Genomic DNA, 24507 nt, shown 5'->3' on the forward strand with positions numbered 1-24507 from the left:
GCTACACTTTCTCCTGTCTGGCAGGGCTGGGCTTTCTAGTTGACTTCTTTGCAGGATACTGTTTGACATCCCATGTGTGTTTTAGTCTCCTAGGGCTCCCCTAACAAAATACCACACACTGCGTGACTTAAAACCGCAGAAATTTACTGTCTTGCAGTCCAGGAGGCTAGAAGTTCAAATCAAGGTACCAGTGTTCCTTGGCTTCGGGAAGAATTCAATCTTTGTTTCCTCCTGTGTCCAAATGTCCTCTTGCTTATAAAGACCCCAGTCACACTGGATTAGGACCACACTAATCCAGGTTGGCCTCGTCTTAACTAATGGCATCCCCACAGATCCTATTTCCAAACAGGATCGCACGCGCAGCGCTGGGGGTTGGGATTTCAACATATCTTTTCGGAGGACACCATTCAACACGCAACACCATGTATTACCCACTTCTAGCTCCTTTTCATTTACATTAATATTGTTTAGTTCTAGGAGGAACAAAACAAAATGAACCCCCTGCTTGGATTTTGATTGGGATCACATCAACCTGCAAACTTAAGCCTGTGGCCAAGGGATAAATTTACAACGTACAGTTTTCCCAGAATGCTTCCGTTTTTATTCAGTAGAGCTTTTATATTGCCCAGTAGATTTTTCATTTTCTCTAGTCATTCTAAATTTGCTTTACATGTTTTTGTTGGTATTATGAATGGGATCTGGTATCCGTCTTTTTTTTTTTAAATCTAATTCATCTCCAATAATGCCATATCAGAAAAGCTCATCTTGAAATCTTCTCTTCTAGTGCTGAGCCTTATTTTCTCCATCTGTTATCAATTTGGAAAAATTCCAAACACCACATTGGGTGTGTACATTATTTTAAGAAAGGCTGCTAAATTGCTCTCCAAAGTGGCCATTCCAATTTACACCCCCACCACCAGGGAGTCAAAGTACTCATTTCCCAGCAGCCTTGCCAACACTAACCATGCACCTTTTCCCTTTCTGCCAATCTGATGGGCAAACAAAATTGGCACCTTGTTTTATTTCCTCTTGAGTGAATTCCCACTTTGTACATTTGCCCGTTTTCCTATCCAGCTGTGGGTTAGGTTTTGTTTGAATTTACAGTTCTTTATATAATTGGAAGATTAGTCCCTTGAGAGGTATTTTCAATTACTTTCTCTCAGTCTTCCGCCTCTCTTTTAACTTTTACGGTATCTTGAATCATACAGATCATTTAAATTTAGATATAATCAAATGTATCAACCATTTCCTTGTTGGCTTTTGCATTTTATGTCATGGTTAAGAAGGTCTTCTATATCCCAAGGTTCTAAATCTATTTTCCTTTATATTCTTGTAACACCTTTATGGTTTTGTTTTCATGTTTGGCTCTTTAAGCCACCTGGAATTCATTTTGAAGTAAGGGGTATAAAGTAGGAAGCTTGCTTCATTTTCCTAAGTGGATAGCCCTTATCTCCACATCTTTTATTGAATAGTCCATTATTTTTCCACTGATTTGAAAACTATTTCTTTTTAATATACTAAATTCCCACATGAAGGTGATAGGTTTCAATATTTTCTATCCTTTTCCATCAACTGGTTTATTTCTGCACATATACTACATTATTTAATATTCCTCTTTTATGGAATGCCTGGATATTTATAAGGAAATTCTTTTTTCATATTGAAGAAGCATTTTGTTTTCTCATTTTAAAATGTGTTATAATGAATAGGTATTAAACTTCAAATGTCTTTGAGATATCTAATTTCAGTCACTTTTTTATTTGATCTACCTATGATATGAACATATTTTAAAACTCTTTTTATTAGCAGCCTTATCAGAAATCTCCTTAAATGTTATAATAATTGTATTCCATTTCTTAATGTTTTAAGATTCTTACGGCTATATTCATGAGATGGAAGTAAAAGTTTCTTCTGGAGTGTTATTTTTATCATAATTGCTTCAGAGGATGAATGTGACACGTTCTTTTTCAATACATTGAATTATTTTTTATAGGGGAGAAATGATCCCTAAATTCCTTCACACCTAGGTCTTTTCTGGGGCCAGGACAGAATTCTCTGCTTTCTAAATGTTTTTATAATTCATCACATTTTCTATTTCTCATCCCAGCTTTCATAGAAGAACATTCTTTTCATTATGCTTTTAATGATTTTATGTTAATGTATCATAATTCATCATTATTTTTTTCCCTTTGTCCATCATCTCTTAAATTCTTTTCATTTCTCTCCTGCTAAGCTTCCATGTGTTGGGGCTATCTCTTCAGCCTGTCCTCTGGTTCTTTCACTGACTTCAAGCAGTGTTGTAACTGAGATTACAGTGTCATACAATGCTCTTTACTTAATCCACTCCCCTTTTCATTTGCTTACACTCCTTGCTAAAAAAAATCACAATATCTGTCTTCTGAATTCTCCCTGCCCTCACGTGGAGTCTGATTCTGAAGACATGATACCTCTGGGAATAGTAACAGGATGTGTTACGTTCTTACTCTTGCTGAATCAAAATCCCTAGGGGTAGGGCCTAGGAAATGTTTTCCAAATTTCCCAGGTGTTTCTGAGGCACACAGGCCGCTGTCCTGGCCTCACAGCTTCTACTGCCATCTGGCCCAGCAGTCATCACCCTGGGCTCCTCCACTAGCATCACAGATGCCTGTCCATGTCCCCAGTTTGGGCTTAACTGCCCCGCCCACACTCCAGCCCTTTTACCCTTTGGCCTCTGATGGGCCACTTTTCCAGCCCTTGCACCCCTTACCAGCTTGCCTCCAATAATTCCTGCTTTTTATCTTCACCAGGGACTCAAGCTCCTGTTCCCTGGTGTGTTGGTCTCACCCAGGTTTACTTTGCAACCCAACCTGGACCCCTGGCCGACCCTAAACACCTGTCACAATGCTTCGACTCCCAGGGACAGCCACTTCTGCCTAACACACAGTACTCCAGCCCCCAAGTCCCACCCTTGGATCAAAACTTTTGTCCATTCCTGCTTCCAGGCTGAAAACACATTTTGTTTTTGTTTTTAGAAGACTCACAAGCAAGGCGTCTAGATCCACTGGGACATCAGGATTTCCAGATGGGCTGGGCTTTCCATGGGGCTCAGCCTGCCACCCCTCCCCTCTCTCCCTACATGGTCCCCTCCAAGCAGCCACAGCCCTCCCCAGGATGCTGCCACACTCTGCAGCCCAGCTTGTCCTTCCTTATTTAGAAAAACCAGAGAAACGCAGTCCTCCATAAGGGGCTCCTCTCCCACCCATCTGATCTTTCCCCCCTTTCCCTGTGTTTCAGCAGAGCAGGGACAGCGAGTCCCCGGGCAGTTCATTTAACATCTCTATGGCCAAGGTTGTGCTGGGGCTAGTAGGTTCACTACCTGCGCACAAGCAGGTGGCTGAATCTTCAGGAATTCTGTGAGCTGGTTGTAAATATAGCCATTATTAAAAAGCAAATCAAATTTACAATTAAATTATGTTAAAAACAAAAGTAATAAATACTCAAAATCCATCACTTTCTGATTATTTTACTACATTTTACTCTTGTCTCCACTCTTGGGATTATCTCCAGCTCTTGGCTCTGTAGGTGGGAATCCTATACGATGGAGTGTCTTCCTATGTCCATGGTCAGTGACATCCCCATTGAGAGTCTGATAGCCACCTTGGTGGGAATACATACACCATAGAATGTAGCAGGTGCTACAAATTAGGACTTGATTTATTGCTTTTTTGCTCTTCTAGACCTAAGTGATGTAGAAATTGCTAAAAATGCAGGTTAAACTTAGAAGTGTATGGTGCCTGTACCCTTTACATTGCAAGTAGCTCCAAAATATTGAGGAAATATTCTTCCAGTATTATCAAATTCACCAAAAAAAGTTGCTAACATCGTTGAGGAATGAGTGAAGTTCTCACATATGTCGTTTCACTTTTGTCAAACCAACATCCATGTTGGGGCTACACTCTTTTGTCAATTGCAGTCATAGGTTGGCTATAGATTTGAGTCCAACAAAAATCAAGGAGAGTGTTCTTTGAAAATCAATTGACTGTGCAATCTATAATAGAAGTAGTGTATATTTTATTATTTGTAAATCATGTGCTACATATCTTTTATATCTGCAAAATTCATTTTAAGAACATAGGTATGTGTACATATTTTTCAGAGAGCCAGTTCCTTTACCAACAAACCACTCCCTAAGCCTCAATTTCCTTATCTGTAAAATGGGGCAGTAACACCTACGTCCAGTGTGTTTGCATGAGCATTAGGTAAAACACAAATCTGAGCCATCATCAACCCTCACCTTTTTGTTAACGACACCCCCCCAACACCCCTTTTCTGACTAAGTCAAAGAGGCCCTGGCAATCTCTTCACTTTGGGCCTTTCTTTTCCATTCTAAGTCCACCTCTCCTCTGGATTCCACAGCCTCCAAGTCCTTGTTCCATCAATCACCCCACTTTCTTCATTCTTCATGCTTTGCCCTCTCTGGACACCTCCCCATGGCCTAAACACATGCTGACAAATCTAAAAACTAAAAATAAAACTAAAAAACAAACATGCTGATATCTTCTCCAGGATTTAAAAAACAAAACAAAACAAAACAAAAAAAACAACTCAAACCTTCTTTCCTGATCCCGGCTCCATCCCCACTTTTATCCAGCCTTCTCTGCCAATCTTCTAGACAGAGAAGTCAGCATCATGGACTCTTCCTCCCCAGTTCCCATTCACCTCTCGTCCTATTATAAGCTGCTTACAAGTCTGCCCCTACAGTGAACCTGACCTCTCAAAATCTTCACTGACCATTCCCATTTGCTGGACCCAAGACCTCTGCTTAGGCCAGGGGTTCTTAACTAGGGGTCCACAGACCCCCAAGCAGTCCGTGGAAAGATTTCAGGGGGTCTGTGAACTTGAATTGGAAAAAATCTCACAACTTTTACTATACGCTTAATTGTTTAGGTATGTTCATATATAAATGATATAAAGATAATAATAATAGGGAAGGTTGGGGAAAAAATACTTTGGTTAGTAGTAATATTTTGACAATGCTCTTTAATCATTAGTTAAAAAGGTTTAACAACAACCTAAGATGTTGGTGGTAGGGTGAGTTATGAGAGTCCTGTATGATGTTATACACGTTTGTTTTGTAAGTTCACAACTATTACTATACACTTACTGTTTATGTATGTTTGGGTGGGGGTGATATATTTCAATAAATCAATTTTTAAAAAACCAACTTATCTTTATTTCCTCTGACCTCCAATGTTGAGTGAGATAAAACTATCTGCCACTACATTCTAAGAAGGGGTCTGACTAGCAAAGGGGTCTGTGGAACAAAAAAAGGTTAGGAACCCCTGGCTTAGGTCCTGTCTGATTTAATCTATTCTTGAAACTGCTCCTGCCCTCCAAAATAGCATTTTCTCTCCTGGGTTTCCTTGTACCACTGATGATTCTTTATTCTCCTGAAACCCTAAATGCCAGCCTTCCCCAGGGTCCAGTCAATGTTACGTCCTACGATTGGTCAATGTCACCTTATTCTAGGGCTTTAACTTATATTATGTGGAGACAGCTGTTGTGGTTCTACATTATTGGGTGTCCATGGAGCATCCATTTCCCCCTTTCTTCGTTGCTGTGAGAAACTTCCCTGGCACATGGCCCAGGAGCTAGGGAGAGACTGGCCCCACCCCTGGCTCCAGGAGAGAGCCTAATCTACATAATGAGAGTCCAGCCCTTGCCAGTGGTTGGTTCAGAAATGGATAGGTGTGCAGATCACTCCATTACCCTCAATATCTAGTATCCCACTTTCCCCTGTAGGAGATTGAGGCTGGGCACATGAATTCACCAAAATAAACACTGTCCGTAGCTTTCCCAACAGCTGGGTATGGGCAAGTTCTGTCGACTATGACTGGAGCAGAAACTATTTGCAACCGACGTTATGCCCTACAAAGAGGAGGCATGCCTCTCCCTTGCCCCTTCCTTCCTTTCCACTGGCTGGAATGTGGGACTGGTGGAGATGGGATTACTTGGAGCCTATGGACAGAGGCAACCCCTAGGATACGGAGCAGCCAGACAGAAGAAGCCCGGGTCCTTGACACTGTGGATGTGACGTCCCCTCTGGACTTATGTTCAGACTATTACAGGTGAGAGGTAACCTTCTATCTTGTTCAAACCACTGTCACTGGGGGCTCTTTCTTACAGCAGTAGACCCTATTCCTAACTAATTCCTAAACTAATGCAACCTGTGCCCTAAACTTGGCCAATAAAAGGCCTGAAAGGAGGACTGCTGGAAACTCCCCGGAAAGCTCTGGCAGAGGCTCCTGGGGCATGTCACCCATGCTCCCTTCCTCCTTCTCTTTGTCTCTCTCTACGACCAAGAAGCATGTGGCCCCGGCTGACTCCAGCCCACCACGCCAGGGGAAACCAACCCTAGAGCTGGAAAGAACCTGGTTCTTGATGAAGTTGTTGAGCCACATGATCAGCCAATCGTGATGCCCCTCCTCCCTCCGGGAACCAACACATTTTCATGTTTTTTTAATGCCCGGCCAAGTCAGGTTATCTATATTTGCAACTGATAACTACCATCCAAATCTATCCCCATGCTTTCGTCTTTCTCAAGGCATGCTGTCCACTGGTCGCCCCAGACTTAACACATCCAGTCTATAACATTTTCCCTCCATCACTTCCCTTCTGGGGGCTTGTCTGGAATAAAAGCATAACCACCGCCACTCCACCTCCACCCTAGTGCTCATAAACACGGATAATTCTGAGGAGTTCTTGATTCTTCCCCACCTCCCCTCAAGTCCCTGTGTCACTACCCCCACTGTACCTACTATTCTCCAGCCTCTCCCAGGCAAGTCCACCGCAACAGCACCCCCTGCCCGTCGGGCCATCCAGGCCCTGTTCAAAGCCCCCTGAGGGCTCCCCAGTACCAGCAGTGGTGCTTTCCAACCTGCCTTGAGCTTGTCCAGCCACACCTGTCCCTGACTCCACCTTGGTGAAACTCCAGAGATGAAGGCGGGGCCTCAGAGCTGGTCTGCAGGTGGCGCTGGTGCCCAGCGTTTGGGGAAGCCCTGACCTCCCAGCCAGGGCCCAAGGGATGCCCCTCAGCCCTGGGGGGGCTGGAGCTCTCTGGTCAGCCACCACCAGTGTGGACGGTGGGGCGTGCCCCTCAGTGTGCCACACGAGGCCTGGCCGAGGATGGCGAGCGCTGGTCCAACCCCTTGGCCTTCACATTTTCATCTTGGCTTCTGTTCCCAGCCACGTCACCAGCACCACCTCCGCACACGTCCCAACCACATCAAGACACCTCAGCCTCCAAAGACCTCAGAGTCTCTGTTCCTGCTGTTCCCACAATAGAAACGCCTTCCCCGGCTTGATCACAAGGCGAGTCCCCACTCGTCTCTGAGCATCTGTCCCTATGTCAGCTCCTTTATGGCCCTCACCCAAATTCAAATGATGACCGCCTTCATTCCTCATTCATGCCCACGTTTATTGAGGGCCATTAAATGGCAGGCACTGTAATTACAAAAATAACACACCTACCCTGCCTTTGAGTCTGGGTTGAGGAGGCAGATGCATAAACTTAATGAGTTGCTATTCTTTTCATCCTTTTTCCTGGTTCTAAAAAAATAATCCCCATGTATTATAAAGCATTACAAAAATACGTAATAAGTCCCTCATACATAACTATTACTAAGAGTTGAGTATGTAGCCCTTGAATTTGAATGAATAGAATTTAACAAAATCGGGGTTTATACATATTGTTCTGCTTAATTTATTGTGGACATCTGTCCGCACAGACGCGCAGCTGCCCCTCATTCTTTAATGGCTGCAGATGATTCCCATGAGTGGATGAACCACTGGGGACCCAATTCCCTGAAAGTGGAAGGTTTGGTTGTTTCCCAATTTTCTCAGTTACCAAGAATGCGGCATGAAAATCTTTGTTCAAACATCTATGTGCATTTGTGTGAGTGCCTCTGACGGACAAAATCCCAGAGGTGGAATTCTGGAGCGGAAGGATCTGATGTGTAACAAATTACTCTCCGAACAGGCTGCGTCCATTTACACTCTTACCAAGAGGTTCCAAGAAGGAATACAAGAAAAATGATAATTCCACTTCCATTTGTCATCGAGGCACAGAGCAGGGGACGGGCCCTCTCAGCCTGGCCAGTCAGGGAAAGCCGCCAAGGAGGTGGCTCTTCGGGGTGGGTCTTACAGACCCTCGAGGAAGAGGCATGGGGTGGGGCATGCCAGGCCAGCAAGGCCCGGGTGTGCAGAGGCGTGGCAGCATTTGAAGGTGTCAGGGTGGATGAGGCTGGAGCAGGGCTCCGAGCCAGCTCGTAAAAGGTTCTGAACGCCAAGAGGCTCCCACGACTTCACTCCGACTACTCCAGCAGGGAGGCTGCGCCCACTAAAAACAGGGCGCTCCTAACCTTGGGTCTTCTATGGGTTCAACTGCATCCCCCAAAAGAGAGGTTGAAGTCCTAAGCCACAGCACCAGTGAAAGTGCCCTTATTGGGAAATAGGCCCTTTAGAACTCTAATCAAGTTAACAGGGCATGACTGGTGACCTCATAAGATGAGCAGAAGAGACACGGAGGAGAAGGCCAGGAGAAGACAGGCCCACGTGGAGATGGAGGCAGCGGGTGAGGCAAGACTGTCCGGGGCATGTGAAGCTGGGAGGAGGCAAGGAAGAGAGGAAGGAACGTGACTCTGCTGGCGTCCTGAGTTCAGATTCCCAGCTTCCTGAACTGTGGGAGAATAAATTTTGGTGGTTTTAAGCCATCCAGCCTGCGGCACTTTGTTACGGCAGCCCCCGGAAAATAATGCAGGTCTCCCCATAGCGCGGATGATTCCGGCAAACATACTACTAATGCAGGTCCCAATCCCAGAACCCTTCCCAGGGCATCACAAGAGCTCTGCGACTGTTGACCGAATCCAGGAGGAGGGCCCCTCCATGGACCCGGCCCCACCACAAGGAACCCTGCTCCACGCTGGGAGTTTGCTTTCTCCACCAGGCTGCGCGCACGCCCCTCAGGGTGCATGCCCCTCGGGGAGGGCTACAGTTTGGTTGACACTTCACCTGTGCCGCGGTTTAATGTGGAGCTTGGACGGAGCTTTGGTGAATCAACTGTAAATGGCCAAGGAAAGGCCAAGCCACTTGACACAGGTGTTCAAGGCACAGCAAGACAAAAGGCACAGGGAATTCAGGCCTAAGGAGCCCACCCCAAGTCACAGTTCACGTACTAGGAGGAAAAGAACAGAACACCTGTCTCCAAGCAGCATAGCAGAGACGCGTGCCTAGGGCCTGAGCAGGCTGGGACATGTCCAAGGGCACCTGGTCTCCAGACAAGCTCCTAGAATAAGCACAAGCTCTACCTGGAGAGCTAGGGAGTCCTGGCAGCTCACGCTGAGCACACGGCACACACCAGGGCCCAGGCACTTACAAAACCCTTGACATACACTTGTTTAATCCACGACAACCCTATTATCATCCCCATTGTACAGATGAGGAAACCAAGGCATGGGGCAGTTACACAGGAAGTGGCGGGGGCAGGCTCTAAAGGCAGGTGGCCTGGCCCCAGAGTTTGTACTCTAATGCGCTGTGCTCTACTGGGGAGGGGATTTGGAGGACTCTTCTGGGCTCTCCTGCAAGTGAGCTTCAATGGAGATGAAAATGTCTGTGCCCTGCAGGGGTAGGCGCGCAAGAAATATCTAATGACTGGATGAATGTGTGGAGAACTGGAAGGACCCAGAAGGTCTTTGGGACTGGGGGCTGGAGATTCCTTCCCAACCACTAACCACTGTCCATCAGCCAAGACCGGTCCCACCCCACGCCCTCCTCTAGCCCCACTGCCACTCGTTTGCAACACAGCTGGTTAGCACGCAAAGGTGGAGGGAGCTGCTCAGGCAGCTTGCCTTCGGTGCGGGGGAGAGAGGACCCCTTTGGGAACATCTGGGTCAAGAGCATGGGTCAAGAGCAGACATTAGAGCCCTGGACGAGCAAATCCATCTGAATCTGAAAGCTGGGTGAAGCCGTTTGGCTTGGGCTTGAATTTTCAGATGATGCAGACACACAGGCAAACACACACACAATTCTCTCCTTTCTCTGTAATGGCACGTGACACCCAGTGCCTGGCCGTTGGACTGACAGTCCTGACGGCAAGCGCCGGTCGGGTAGGGTGACGGGAGCGCGAACCGCCCCGTGCAGAAGGCCCAGGGCCCCTACCTTTGCTTCAAAGAAGTTCTTGGCACCTTGAACACCCTCAAGAGCCACGTCGACCTCGGAGAGCTTCGCCAGCGCCATCAGCCCGCTGTCCTCGTGCAGCTGCCCTGCCGCCGCCTTGTGGAAAATGAGCAGGAACTGCCGGAAAGAAAAGCCATGGAAGGTTGATATTTCCAGTAATTCACTCGGGAACGAAAAGGTGGGGGGAGGAGGGGGATTGCTTTTCCCCCCACTTCTCACCAGGAAGTGGGAAATGGGCACCTGCAAACGTAGTGGATGGGTGTGTACATGGATTCCAACTTTTTGGAGGGTACTTGGAAATACTGACCAAAAAATGCAATGCATTTGAGAGGGATTGAGAGGTGACTGCTGAGAAGTATGGTGTTTTTCTTTTTGGAATAATGAAATTATTCTAAAATTTTTTTGTGGTGATGGATGCACAGAACTGTGATTCTACTAAAAGCCATTGATGGTGCATTTTGGATAGATTGTTTGGTATGTGAATATATCTCAATACGACTGCTTTAAAAATAAATAAATAAAATGCTTTAGCCCTTCCATCCATTAATCCCACTGCTGATAATCCATCCTACAGACACCTTCCCATAGTTGAAGCAGCATTATGTATAAAAGCAAAAAACTGACAACAACCAAGTTTACAGTCATGAAAGAAAAGTAAAATAGACCTGTATATACTAGTCTTTCTAAGTTAATATTTTTAATGTTTTTGAGCCATTTACGTTTTTCTGGTGTGTCCCAGTTTTGCATTATATTGTTTTACTTTCTTATAGAATCTGATATGTTTCAAATACTTTACCTAGGGAAACGGACTTTGGCCCAGTGGTTAGGGCGTCCGTCTACCACATGGGAGGTCCGCGGTTCAAACCCCGGGCCTCCTTGACTAGTGTGGAGCTGGCCCATGCGCAGCGCTGATGCGCGCAAGGAGTGCCGTGCCACGTAGGGGTGTCCCCCGCGTAGGAGAGCCCCACGCGCAAGGAGTGCACCCATAAGGAGAGCCGCCCAGCGCGAAGGAGGGAGCAGCCTGCCAAGGAATGGCGCCGCCCACACTTCCCGTGCCGCTGACAACAGAAGCGGACAAAGAAACAAAACGCAGCAAAAAGACACAGAAAACAGACAACCGGGGGAGGGGAGGGGAATTAAATAAATAAAAATAAATCTTAAAAAAAAAAAAAATACTTTACCTATCACTTGCCTTTTTTTTCCTTTTCACAAGAAAGTTACATTTTTTCATTTATTTACATTTATTGCTGGGCAGAAATTAGATGAGTGCTAAAAGCTATTTAAACATGAAAATATATTAAGATAAAATTCTATGGATGAAGTCAATGAAATACACATTCAAAGAAAACAAAGAAAATGTAAAATTAAAAGGATGCGTGTTTTAAATGGTTAATAGTAGATCTCAAGATCAATTGCTTGTTTTAAAAAAATAATATAAGCACAAATTTGCTATTTTTTAAAAATTCTCCCAGCCCGTTCCCCCCATTCTCCCCATTGTCTGCTCTCTGTGTCCATTCACAGTGTGTTCTTCTGTGTCTGCCTGTCTTCTCATTAGGCAGCTCCGGGAACCCATTCTGGGACCTTCCGGAGTGGGAGAGAGGCAATTACTCTCTCGTGCCACCTCAACTCCCTCTCCTGCTTCGTCTTCTTATTTTCTTTTCTCTGCGTCTCTTGTTGCATTATCTTGGTGCACCAGCTCTCCGCATCGGCCAGCACTCCTACATGGGGTGCTTTCCTGCGCTGGGCAGCATTCCCACACAGGGCAGCTCTCCTGTGCGGAGTGACATTCCCGCGTGGGCCAGCACTCCACGTGGGCCAGCTTGCCCTCACCAGGAGGCCCTGGGCATCGAACCCTGGACCTCCTATATGGTAGATGGGAGCCCAATTTGTTGAACCACATCCATTTCCCTCAATTGCCTTTTAATTTTGTTTATGGCAAGTTTTGACTTTCAAAACTTTTGAGTGAACTCTTTGATCTTTTTTTCTCTCACCAGTGGTATGCTTCAAAAAACCTTTCTTGCCAGTAAGTTTATAAAAACAATCACCTCTGTTTCTGTCCAGTATTTTTATGATATCTTTTTTTTTAACTTGTAAATATTTACGAAATTTTTTCTCATCTAGTATGTGAGGTTGATCATTAACCTCGTTTTCTTCCAAATGGTTAGTTAGTAATCCTCCCATCGTTTATTGAACAATCCATCCTCTTCATCCAGATTGAAAATGTGACCTGAATGAATTAATCTTTGAAGCCAACTTGTAATAACATCCACGGAATGAATGTTAAATAAATAAATAGGCCATGCGTAAAAGGCAGGTCCCCCATCTGCCTGTTGCCCTCTCCCTCGATCATTTCATGGCTTTCTAGCTCTCCTCCTTAAAGAATGTTTATGTACCAATAAGACTGATCGGTTAAAAAAAGTTGGTTTTTTTTAAAGAAAGTTTACAAATTTGTCAAAAACTGCTTTCCATCTTCTCTAATTTATTTTCCTATTTGGAACAGACATAAATTGATGTGTTCCAAGTCGTTATAGAAGAGGGCTTTTCCGGTATTTTCTGTCCAGGGTATGCCTGTGTGCCCATGGGGAAATGTAAGGTTTCCAAGGCTTTTTTTATTCATGACCCTCTCCCCTAAAAAAAGTGGTGTGGTAGGTTAAACCACTTTGCCTGGCTTTCCAAATTCCCACGTGGGTGTCTTTTACTGCCAAGACTTAATCCCTGGAGGGAAGTGCCTTTCACTCAAGTGACAGTCTCAACCATGACAACAAAAAGACCAACTGAAAAATGCTTTGCTAAGAAACCTTTCTATTTTTCACTTCAGGGGTCCTAACTCTGCTGTGGATGGTGCCAAAATGCAAATCAAGGGATAAAGCAAGGTGCTCTAGAAAACACGTGGCTAAGGGGGGGAGGCCTGTCTGGGCAGCTCAGCTCAGCAGAAACGCCACCACCGACTACCTGCAGCTTCAAACTCTATCACTAGAGGCCAGCAAAGACGCAGCTTGCTCTGGCTCACTGCAGGCTACTGGAGCCAGAACGTCGGCTGGAAAGAAATCTTGGAAAACCAGCCAGTTGGAAAGTGGTGGGGCCCCCAGACTGCACCGGTTTAGATCGGAGGCCACCGGGTAGGGGAGGCGACCGTGGTCAGGCTCTCACGGAAGACATTCAAGCCAGGGGAGAAGCAGCCCTATCCATTATTCCGTTTGCAGAAGCCCCCAACCCCATTTCTCTAAGACAAGTAGCCTTCCTTACACAGCCTCCTCAGGGCCCAGGGGGGCACCTCAGAAAAGGAATGAGCATCAGCCACAAACTTGGGGGTGTCGCTCCAACCCTGAGACTCGGTTTTCTCCTCTCTTAAGCAGAGATGACAGTGCTCGTGGTTATAGAAGGAAAAAATATTTACAATATTCCAGATGGGTCTTTCCCCCAGAGCTGTTCCTCCTGAGCCCTGAGCCCTGGTGCAGACCCAGGCTGCGTGCACACGCCGTGCTGGCTCAACAGATCACCACCAGCAGCGCTGTTGTGCCTTAGGGGACCCCCCACCCCAGCCGAGGTAGGGAAAAAAGAAAATCCAGCTCAACCTAAAAATGTTCCATAAAGCATGCAGACCTACCCACTTAATTTTATCACAACTACTGACCTCCACCGAATGACAACTTCTCCAACTGCCCAGCCATTTTAGCCTTGTTTGTTTTCCTATTTATAGTCCACAAAGACTATATGTTGTAGAAGAATTGGAAAATGTCCTAGTTGTGACTATGACGAAAGCGGTGGGGGTGGGGAAGGAGCAGCAGAAAACAAAGAGAACCAGAGTGAGCGAACAAAGCTGAACAGTCATCTCATATATGAGCTATCGAATAAATGCTTTGGTTAATTTTAGGAAATGTGGAACTTTATGGCTCTGGCTGGTTACCTAAACTTGCCCTGTGTTAGTCAGGACTCTGATTGCAAGCGACAGAAACAAACTTGCCGACTTAAGCAAAAGGGAGGCATTTGTTATATACAAAGGATGCCTTACAAAATGAAGGGCAGGAATATAGCCGCCTGGAGGACTGCACCTGGGAACAGAGACATTTCCGCTCCACCTCTGCATCTGGTCCACCTGGTAGAAGATGGCCACTCCCAGCGAGCGACTCTTCCCCAATCAGCCACCTGCTGAGCCATTCGTGGTCCTTCAGCCCCAATTTCAAATTCTCAGTTTAAAGTATCTGGTTGGCCCCGTCTGGCCAGGGGTCCATCCATGGTCCAATCAACCGTGACCAGGCAGAAGAGCCACACGACACAGCCAGGGCTGCCAGGGACACCCAGGGAAGGCAGCCAGTAAAGCCATGAGCTGACCTTCCCACAACTCACTGCGTATCTGGTCCTGGAGTCATTCTACTTTGAGTAGACAAAATGGAACTGGTGAGACCTACAAGAAGGACAGCTAAGGATATGAAGTCTGTCTGCCTCAAAGGGAGAATGAGGTGGGGAATGCCTGGAATCCAATTCTAGGTCACCACCGAGATAAAACTGTTAACATTTGGTCTAGCCTTAGGACCTCTTTCGATGTGTTTGCACACAGATACAAATCACAAATAACAATAATCCTCCTTTAGATACAGTGTGCTCATTTGCTGGAGTCCCTACTTTTTATATGGTGAACGCATGTTCTCTGGTCCTGAGACACTGTTGCATCATCACTTGTCATGGGTCCCAGGATGCCATTTTCTAAAATATCCTTAATGTGTATGTTTTATTGCCATAATTGGAAAATAAATGGCTTAAAAGGAAGACCAGCTTCCTTGTACGCTGGGGAAAAGCAGCAAATGATACTTAATAGAGGCACACCTTCTGAATCAAAGAGATTTTATTTGCGTATGACTTGCTTCTGTGAGTCAATCCAAAGGGAAAGAAAGGGAGCACAAGCATTCATTAAGCGCCTACCGAGGGCCAAGAATTGAGGAAAGAACCATACAGGTGAGCAATTTTGTCCGCTTAGCCGCCCTTGTGGGTGTGGGGATGGTGAGGCTGTAATATGGGGTCTCAGGGCACATGACCCAGACCTAGCCAACCACAGTACCCTGAATATAGTGATTGGTTGGGGAAGTGGGCGTGTGACTCCTTTAGGGCCAATCAGGGGCCTTCTGGGACTGATGCAGACCCTGGGATAAGGAAGTCCTCTATACCCTGGGTTGATAAACTGGGCCTTGTAAACCTGGAGTTGCTGGTGGCCATCTTGGCTGGGCCCATGAACAACAGCCTATGTAGAAAGAAGGAATGAAGCAGACAAAGATAAAGACCCTGAATTAGTGGTGCCTGAAACTCTCCCCCTCCTTCATCTCCCAGGTATGTGAGCCAATACGTATGTTTGTTTGTTCTTCTTGCTTAAGTTAGTTTGTATTTTCTTTCTGTCACTTGCAACCAAAAGTCCTAACCACTACAGGCACAGCAAAGAGAACACTTAGTTCTCATAACAGTCCTGAAGGCAAAGCTATTAACGTTCCTATTTTAAAGACAGAAAAACTGAGGTTCAGCAGCATAATAACTTGGTCAAGGTACTTAGCTTTGTGTGTAAACTCATGCTCTTTCACGACAAAAATACAGCATCAGCCCATTCATGGTTTATAACATAGAAGGAAACCAGTAGAGTGAAAAGGGGGCAAGGTGGGGTTGAGAACCAACAAGTCTAGAAATTCTGGAGTTTTCTGAGCCTCTAATGTCAACCATCTGTGGGAAATGGCCAAACCATCAGCTAATCAAAACTAACCAAGGATCTGTATTTGAGGAGGTATACCTTTGAGTAAAACTGGAGGCAGGGAGGGGATCTCAGCTTGGTAAGTGACTTGCACAGACCTCTTGAATTCCGTTCCCCAAAGGTCACAGTTTTGCCACAGAGGCTCTCCACAACATTTGGTCCTAAGGTTCACCAAGGCAAAAAACTTTACCTTCTACACCCCAGGTGTACCCATACTGTATGCACCAATGATATGAAGGAACTGAATGAAAAGCAAGGGAGCCAGAAGGGTGGCTGTGGAGGAGACTGTGGCAGGCTCATCCTTGAGCTGGCGCCTGATCTTGGGCAAGTCCCTTCCTCTTTTCACTTGCAGCTCCTTGGCTCTGAAATGAGAAAGCTGGACTAGATTATCCTGAGGGTTATGGCCAACACAGGTTTACTGTGATCTACTCTACTGTCTCTACATCTGACAGGAAAGGAAGAGATGGAAGACCCTGGAGTTGATTAGTGGGCAGCACCTGAAGAATGAGGGGGCAAGCCATTATATCTTGGTTGGGGAAAGGGCCAATGGTTGCTGACTCAGCTGCAGAGATGCACAGGAAGGGCTTCAAACAGCCCTGTCTCACTTGCATAGAAGACTAGTACGTGGCCAAAGGTCTCACCATCCAAAACCAGGACACCAAACTCACCACCATATCTGGAATAACCAAGCTTAAACACCAGTCCTCTCTATGCCCAGCTCCCAAGGGCCCCAGTGAGACATGACTGTGAACAAGACTTTCAAAAAACCTCAAATACACAAGTCCATGAAGTTCCCTTCCTGGTGGGGCTGCATCCTTGCCACGGAAGAAACCAGATGGACTTGAGACTCTGTCTTCACCACTGAGGTTCTCAACCCCTTGGGGTCAGGCGGCAAATGCTACATTTACTCTTCCCAGAAGGCTCCATGTGAACACAGAAAATTGTGCCTACACTTTCAGGGGGTCAAAAACCAATAAAGGGGAGCAGATGTGGCTCAAATGATTGGGCTCCTATCTACCATATGAGAGGCCCCAGATTTGATTCCTGGTGCCTCCTGGTAAAGGCAAGCTGGCTTGCACTGCAGAGAGCTGACAGCCTGTGCCACAGAGAGCTGACACAGCAAGATGATGCAACAAAAGGAGACACAGAGGAGAGACACAACAAACCAGGAAACTAAGGTGGCTCCAGCAACTGAGCGCCTCTCTCCCACACTGGAAGGTCCCAGGATTGGTTCCCAGTCCCTCCTAAAGAGAAAAACGAGAAGAAAAGACAAGCAGACACGGAAAAAACACGCAGCAAATGGACACAGAGAGCAGACAGCAAGTGCAAATAACAGGGTGTGTGTGGAGAATAAATAAATTTTTTAAAAAACCATTAAAGCCATTCCTGGAATGTTTAAGGGGTATGTGTCTATGTGTGCAGAGTAAGACCCCTAAATGCTTACTGTAAAAAAACTATTAATATACAAAGAAGCATAAAATTATAAAACTACCAAAACTTTGTACTGCCTGTGAATATGCTGGTGAACTTCCCTCCAGATTTCTCTGTACCTATGATTTTGCTCCATCGGGGGTACACGGCCCACACTGAGTTTCCGTCTGCTCACGAAGCATTTTCTTATGACATTCCCGCTAGACACCGTCTCTCTAAAGATACATTTTTTCCAGCAAAAGTGCAGATTAAATGTCCAGACGGCACTCGAGAGCAGCCAAACTCATTGGTGTTCCCAGGGCCTGTAACTCTGGGGGTTTCTCAGAGGCACCCGCTCAGGGGGCTCGGGAGGGGAGGACACAGGTACCTCTCGGAAGCTGAGTTTGCCATCAAAGTCCTCGTCCACCTCCTTGATCATGCCCTTCAGGCCCAGGTGGGTCTGGGGAGCCCCCAGCTTCTCCATCATCAGCTTCATCTCCATCAGGTCAATGTAGCCATCGTGGCCGGCATCGTACCTGTGAGGACAAAAGAAGGACATCGATGAGGGACGGCCACGGCCCGGAATGCCAAAGCCACTTGTTAGTCCCCAAAACATGTAATTCCTTTTGCCTCATCTAGAGGAGAGAAGAGAGAGAGGAGTGAGGAGAGGGGGAAGAGAGAAGGAAAACGACTCAAATACCTCCTGCCGTGCAAGGCCCACCCAGTGTCACCTCTTCAAAAGGGACCCTCTCTCCTTGAAATCCTTGGAGTTTTGTACAGTTCTACATTGGCTCTTGGACTACACATTTGTTCTCACTTCTCAATTAGGCCACAAGTTTCTCAAGGATGCCTTGTTTACAGTGAGAGTCCCCGATTTCGAGCGCAGAATGGCGAGCACCTCCTGATGCCAGCTGGACCGTGCCAACCACACGAGCCTCCTCGGTCACCACCCCTGGTCGGTCACCACGCCTGGCCCCGCTCGGCCACACCCTTCCCCACACCTCTGGGAGCTGCTCCCACCCACACTGGCTGTGAGCCAGGCCTGGGCTGGCTCTCAGAGCCTGTACTTGAACCTCAGTGTGGATCTGAGTGGGTTACTGCCCAGGTCTGGCTGTAGAGACGGGCGCTCTGCTGGCTGTCCCTCCAGCACCGCTGCTCCCTGCCCAGGCTCACCACACGTCCCAGCCCCCATGGAGCCTTCTTTGTCACACCATCCTCTGCTTTTGCCCAGCTATTCCCCCTCCTCTGCTTCGGCGGCTACAGTTTTCTCCCAGATTCCCTGGCTCCCGTCCCTGCAAGTCCCTTTTACTAACTACCACCCAGAGGTTCCCTGTTGCTCAGGTGTGAACGCCATGATGTAAAAACAAATCAGGGGAAGGAGATGTGGTTCAAGCAGCTGGGCACCTGCCTATCACTCGGGAGGTCCTGTGTTTGGTTCCGGATGCCTCCTAAAGAAGACACGCAAGACAGCGAGCTGATGCAATGGGCTGGTGCAGTGAGTTGACGCAACAAGACGCAATGAAGAGACACAATGAGGACACACAATGAGAGACACAACAAGAAGGGAGTGGAGAGATGGTTCAAGCAATTAGGTGCCTCCCTCCCACATGGGAGGTCCTGGGTTGGGTTCCCAGAGCCTCCAAAAAAAGAGGAGCACACAACAAACAGACACAGAGAGCAGATAACAAGCACAAAACAACAGGGCAGGGGCAGGGGGTGAAAAATAAATAATACAAAAAACAAATCCAGTCTCCTCACTAACCCACCACTACTGTGAACAACCACCTACCACCCTAGAAATGTAGCCTGTGGGCAGCTAGAAATGTAAGAGCGTGGGCTGGTGGTATTTAAGGTCCAGCACTCCCTAACATGCTCCATTCTGGCCACGGCAGCTGACGCATGCCATTCCCCACCCCCCTGCCCCAGAAAGTCCTACTTCCTGCTCTCTGGTGGCTTCCCTACTGCCAGAGAGCCACCCACTCCCTCCTCTGATCTCCAGCAGCACCCACTGTCTTTCTCCTCTGGTACTCAGCATATGCTACCCTCCCTCTGCCATGTATTCTTTCGTCCAAGCAGTTCTGGGCTCTCTCTGGGTGCTGCCTCCACGGCTGGAAGAATCGCATTGCTAGGTGCTAAAGGACACATAGATGAGATCCCTGGATGACTGATGAGAGGCCCTCAGGTACCCTGAAGGACAAGACAGGTGTGCCAGGACAGGAAACAAGGAAGGTCCTTCTGGTATACAAAAAGGAGGGCATGGACAGAATAAAAGAACTGCAGATGGATCAGCCCAGGATCTAGTATTTTCAAAGGATGGTTTGAGTACTTCAAAAAGGTAGCGATGACCTGTATGATTTGATGGAATATTTTAAGTTACAGTAAATCAGAACAATAAATGGACTTTCTCTCAGGAAAAAAAATGTAGCAACGGTGACAGCCCACGCCCACAGAGATCTGACGCAGCTAGATGACGCAACAAAGAGAGACAAGCAGACACAGAAGAACATGCAGTGAATGGACACAGAGAGCAGAGAGCAAGCAAGTGGCAAGAGGGGGGATAAATAAATAAAATAAATGTTTTAAAAAAAGGGTAACAATGGTTTCCACAGGTTCACTAAAGATAGTCACAGATAGATTGCATTTACTTTTTTTTTTTTTAAGATTTTTATTTTTTATTTATTCCTCTCCTCCTCCCCCCCATTGTCTGCTCTCTGTGTCCATTCACTGTGTATTCTTCTGTGTCCACTTGCATTCTTGTCAGTGGCACCAGGAATCTGTATCTCTTTTTTGTTGCATCATCTTGCTGTGTCAGCTCTCGGTGTGTGTGGCGCCACTCCTTGGCAGGCTGCGCTTTTTTCCCATGGGGTGGCTCTCCTTACAGGGCGCACTCCTTGCGCATGGGGTTTCCCTATCTGCATGGCAGGGCACTCCTTGCATGCATCAGCACTATGTGTGGGCCAGTACAACACACAGATCAGAAGGCCCTGGGTTTGAACCCTGGACCTCCCATGTGATAGGCGGACACTCTATCAGTTGAGCCAAATCTGCTTCCCATCATTTACACACGATAAAAGTTACTCTTCTAACAAACTCAGTCACTTTTAATACGTCCAGAACCTTGTACAATCATCTTCCTTAGCTAATTTCAGAACATTTTCATCACCCCAAAAAGAAATCTGTACAATTAGTAGCCACTTCCCTCCCCCCTCCTCCGAGCCCCTGGCTATCAGGAATCTACTTCCATCTCTATAGATTCACCGGTTCTGGACATTTCATATAAACGGGGTCACACGATGTGTGCCCTTCTGTGTCTAGCTCCTTTCACTTACCATAATGTTTTCAGGGTTCATCCGTGTTGTAGTAGGTATCAGTACTTTATTTCTTTTATTGCTGAATAATATTCTATGGTATGGTTATGCTAGCCCTTGCTTATCCATTCATCATGGATGAACTTTGGAGTTGCTTCCATTTCTAGCTATTTTGAACAATGCTGTTACAAAGATTCATGGACAATCTCTCGTGTGGATGTATGTTTTCATTTCTCTTGGGTATATATCCAGGACTGAAACTGCTGGATCTTAAGCTCATTTACTAGTGAAACACAGTTGTTTAATCTGGTCCAACAGGAAAGCATAACTGACCTGGTATCTCTGCTCGGGGTCAGCAAGGCCCTCTATTACGTCCCTGGAGAGAGTGTGGGGGGAAAGTGTAGAGGTCAGTACAATTAGATAGATTGGGTGTGAGTTGTAGGGCTATGCAGAAAAGGTGCTGAATGATTAAATTGCTGGTGACGTGAAATTGGGACAAAATCTAGGCCCTAAAGATCCTAGCAAGCTGTTAAGATGTCCAGAGATAAAACATAGCAAGGAAAAATGCACTGTGTCTCCTCCCAACACACACACCCAAATCAACTTTGCAAGTTCATTTTCGGAGGGAAATAAGCATTCATCAGCATATGTGATGACAACTTTGGAGACCTGTGCCATGACAGTGAATCAGGGAGGCAGTCAAAAAGCTCATGGGCTGATCAACTGTCAAGGGATGGAAAACAACCCAAATATCCATCAACAGTCAAAAAAAGGAATGAAGTACTGGCACATGATGCAACATGGATGAACCTTGAAAACGCTGAGTGAAATGAGCCAAATAAAAAGGACAAATAATGTATCAGCCAACTTACATGAAATATCTAGAATGGGCAACTTCATAGAGACACAAAGTAGATTTTAAGCCACCAGGACTGGGGGAAGGGGCAGTGAGAAATTATTGCAGAATGAGTATAGAGCTTCTGTTTAGAGTGATGAAAAATTTTAGAAATAGAGAGTTATGGTGATTGTGGGTACACACTGTGAATGTCATCAATACCACTGAGTTGTACACTTAAAAAGAGTTAAAATGGAGAGCTGGTGGACCAAGATGGTGGCATAAGACAATCCAGGGTGCCCTTCCCCCACAGAATCTTTGAACAACTAGCAAAACCTGGCAGAGACATCTTCCTCAAAACTCCAGAAAACAGTTAGGCATTGCAGTAGCTGGACAAGGGCTAAGTCAAGAAAACACAGGTTAGAAACAGTAGAGGATGTATGGGAGACTTGTATGATGATCTGCATGTTTGTTTTGTAAATTCACAAATTTTACTATATCTATTGTTTATGTATGTTCATGTTCATGTATGAATGATATATGTCAATAGAATTTTTTAAATCTAACAATAGATTCTAACAATAAGAAAAAGACCGATTATTCAATAGGAAAATCTTCATAGAATCAGGCAATTAATCAAATTTGGATGCACAGAAGAATGGCCAGTGTAGCAGTTTGATATTATTGATGAATTCCAAAAAGAAATATTGGACTATGTTTGTAAATTGATCTTTTCCTCTGGGCATATTAAATTGTATTGGATTCATAGGTTTACTTGATTAAGTAATTATGTAAACCTCTTCTTTTTTTTTAAGATTTATTTTTTATTTATTTCTCTCCCCTTCCTTACCCCCCCCAGTTGTCTGCTCTCTGTGTCCATTTGCTGTGTATTCTTCTGTGACCGCTTCTATCCTTATCAGCAGCACTGGGAATCTGTGTTTCTTTTTTGCTGTTGTGGCGTCATCTTATTTTGTCAGCTCTCTGTGTGTGTGGGGCCATTCTTGGGCAGGCTGCAATTTCTTTCATGCTGGGCTGCTCTCCTTACAGGGCACACTCCTTGTGCATGGGGCTCCCCTACACAGGGAACACCCTTCTGTGGCACTGCACTCCTTGCGCGCATCAGCACTGTTCATGGGCCAGCTCCACACGAGTCAAGGAAGCCCGGGGTTTGAACCGTGGACCTCCCATGTGGTAGACGGATGCCCTATCCATTGGGCCAAGTCCGCTTCCCAATGTAAACCTCTTGTGCCAGTAGGGCGTTGAGTACCCAACCTTTGGTGGGTGGGGACTCACAGATAAAAGGCATGGCAAATAACAAAGTTAAGGGTTTCTGATGTTTTGATGTCTGATGTTAAGGGTTTCTGAGTTTTGATGTCGGAGTTTAATGCTGAAGTTGGAGTCCCAGGAAGAGTGATAGAGCCGTTCGCCTGATAGTCTACAGCTGACCTTGTGGAGAAAACAGAGGAGATGAGCCCAGAGGAACCCAGGAAGCCTGAACCCTCACAGATGTTGGCAGCCATCTTGCTCCAACACATGAAAATAGACTTTGGTGAGGGAAATAACTTATGCTTATGGCCTGGTATCTGTAAGCGCCTACCCCAAATAAATACCTTTTATAAAAACCAACCTATTTCTGGTATTCTGCATCAGCACCCCTTTAGCTGACTAATACAGCCAGTAAACACTTAAAAGATTACAATATCTCATTAGTAATCAGGAAAATGCATATTAAAATCACAACAAAATATAATTTCATGCAATCAGATTTGGACTAGTAAAACATCTGACAAAACCAAGTGATGATGAAGATATGAAATTGCCTAAGGGACAACAAATACTGGCCCCATCACTCTAGGGAAGCAACTTGCAACAACCAGTAGAATTGAAAATACTCTCCCCACCATTACACCTTGCATTGTTGTGAAACATTTGGTAAAAAAATGGTAGGAGAAACTCTTGATTCCCTTGATGGTCCATCCTACACACCCTCTCTTGCACAGTGCGGAGCCAACCTCCACGCCTATTGTGGGTCCCTACACCTGTTCCTCAGGGAACACAGTTACCCCATCACATATTGCATTGCCTGTATATCAGTGCCAATATTTTGGGTAGCGTTCTGAAAGACTGAACCAGGAAACTCATCTCTGGCTCATCCTCTAAGCACTTGTCCTGCAAGCAGAAGCAGCTTGCAGACAGTTGAAGCAATGTAAGAAACAATTGTTAAAGCTACCTGGGACCAAGGATTATCAACTTTAAAACATACAGTAGGGCACCTGGGAAGGGCAGAAAACATGGAGAGGAACCTGCACTTCACATTCACCTCAGGCTGATCTTCTTGATATGAGAGGGCTAAACTATGAAGAGCACCAGCCAATTCTGAGCCGATATGCAAAGACTGTAAATGGTGGGGTTTTTTGCCTTGTTTTATTTTTGTTAGCTCTGGGCACTCAAGGAAATCTCATTCATATCACTACTTGGATACAGAATTAAGGAACACACAGAACAGGAACTAAATCCCAAAGTTTATACGTTAAAATATGGAAATGTACAGTATGTAATAAAATGTAACAAAAGATTACAAGAGAAACGAAGAACCAGGAAATGATGGCCCATCCAAAGGAAGATGATAAAAAAATCCAGAAGCCATCAATGAAGATGAGACTTTGGACCTACCAGACAAAGTCTTTTAAAAAATGAACTTTAATAAACTCAAGGATATAAAGGAAAACAAGAGAGTAAGAGCTAAAGTATGTCAGGGGGAAAAAGGCATGAACAATATTAGAATCCCAATAAACAGAATTTTTTTTAAAAGGGAACCAAACATAAATATTGGAGTTGAAGACAATAACTTCCCTAGCAGGGAAGTTCCCTAGCAGGTTTCAATAGCAGATTGGAGCTGGCAGAAGAAAGAGTCAGTGAACTCAAAGACAAGACACTGATTGAGGGAAGCAGATGTGACTCAAGCAATAGGGCTTCCACCTACCATATGGGAGGACCTAGGTTCAATCCCT

The 24507-nt window shown here is 45.8% G+C and overlaps 1 protein-coding gene across 1 annotated transcript in view; it reads right to left on the minus strand.

Annotated features, from left to right (window-relative positions):
* The window catches only part of EFHD1 (EF-hand domain family member D1), a 50344-nt gene that overhangs the window by 1573 nt on the left and 24264 nt on the right, over positions 1 to 24507 (minus strand). Inside the window, exons 2-3 of the mRNA XM_058299892.2 lie at positions 17742 to 17889; positions 10195 to 10329 (exon numbers count right to left, since the gene is read on the minus strand). Coding sequence (XP_058155875.1) covers positions 10195 to 10329; positions 17742 to 17889 — 283 coding nt within the window. The remainder of the gene's footprint in view (positions 1 to 10194; positions 10330 to 17741; positions 17890 to 24507) is intronic.

Source organism: Dasypus novemcinctus, chromosome 7, assembly GCF_030445035.2.
Source record: "Dasypus novemcinctus isolate mDasNov1 chromosome 7, mDasNov1.1.hap2, whole genome shotgun sequence".
Taxonomy (NCBI): Eukaryota; Metazoa; Chordata; class Mammalia; order Cingulata; family Dasypodidae; genus Dasypus; species Dasypus novemcinctus.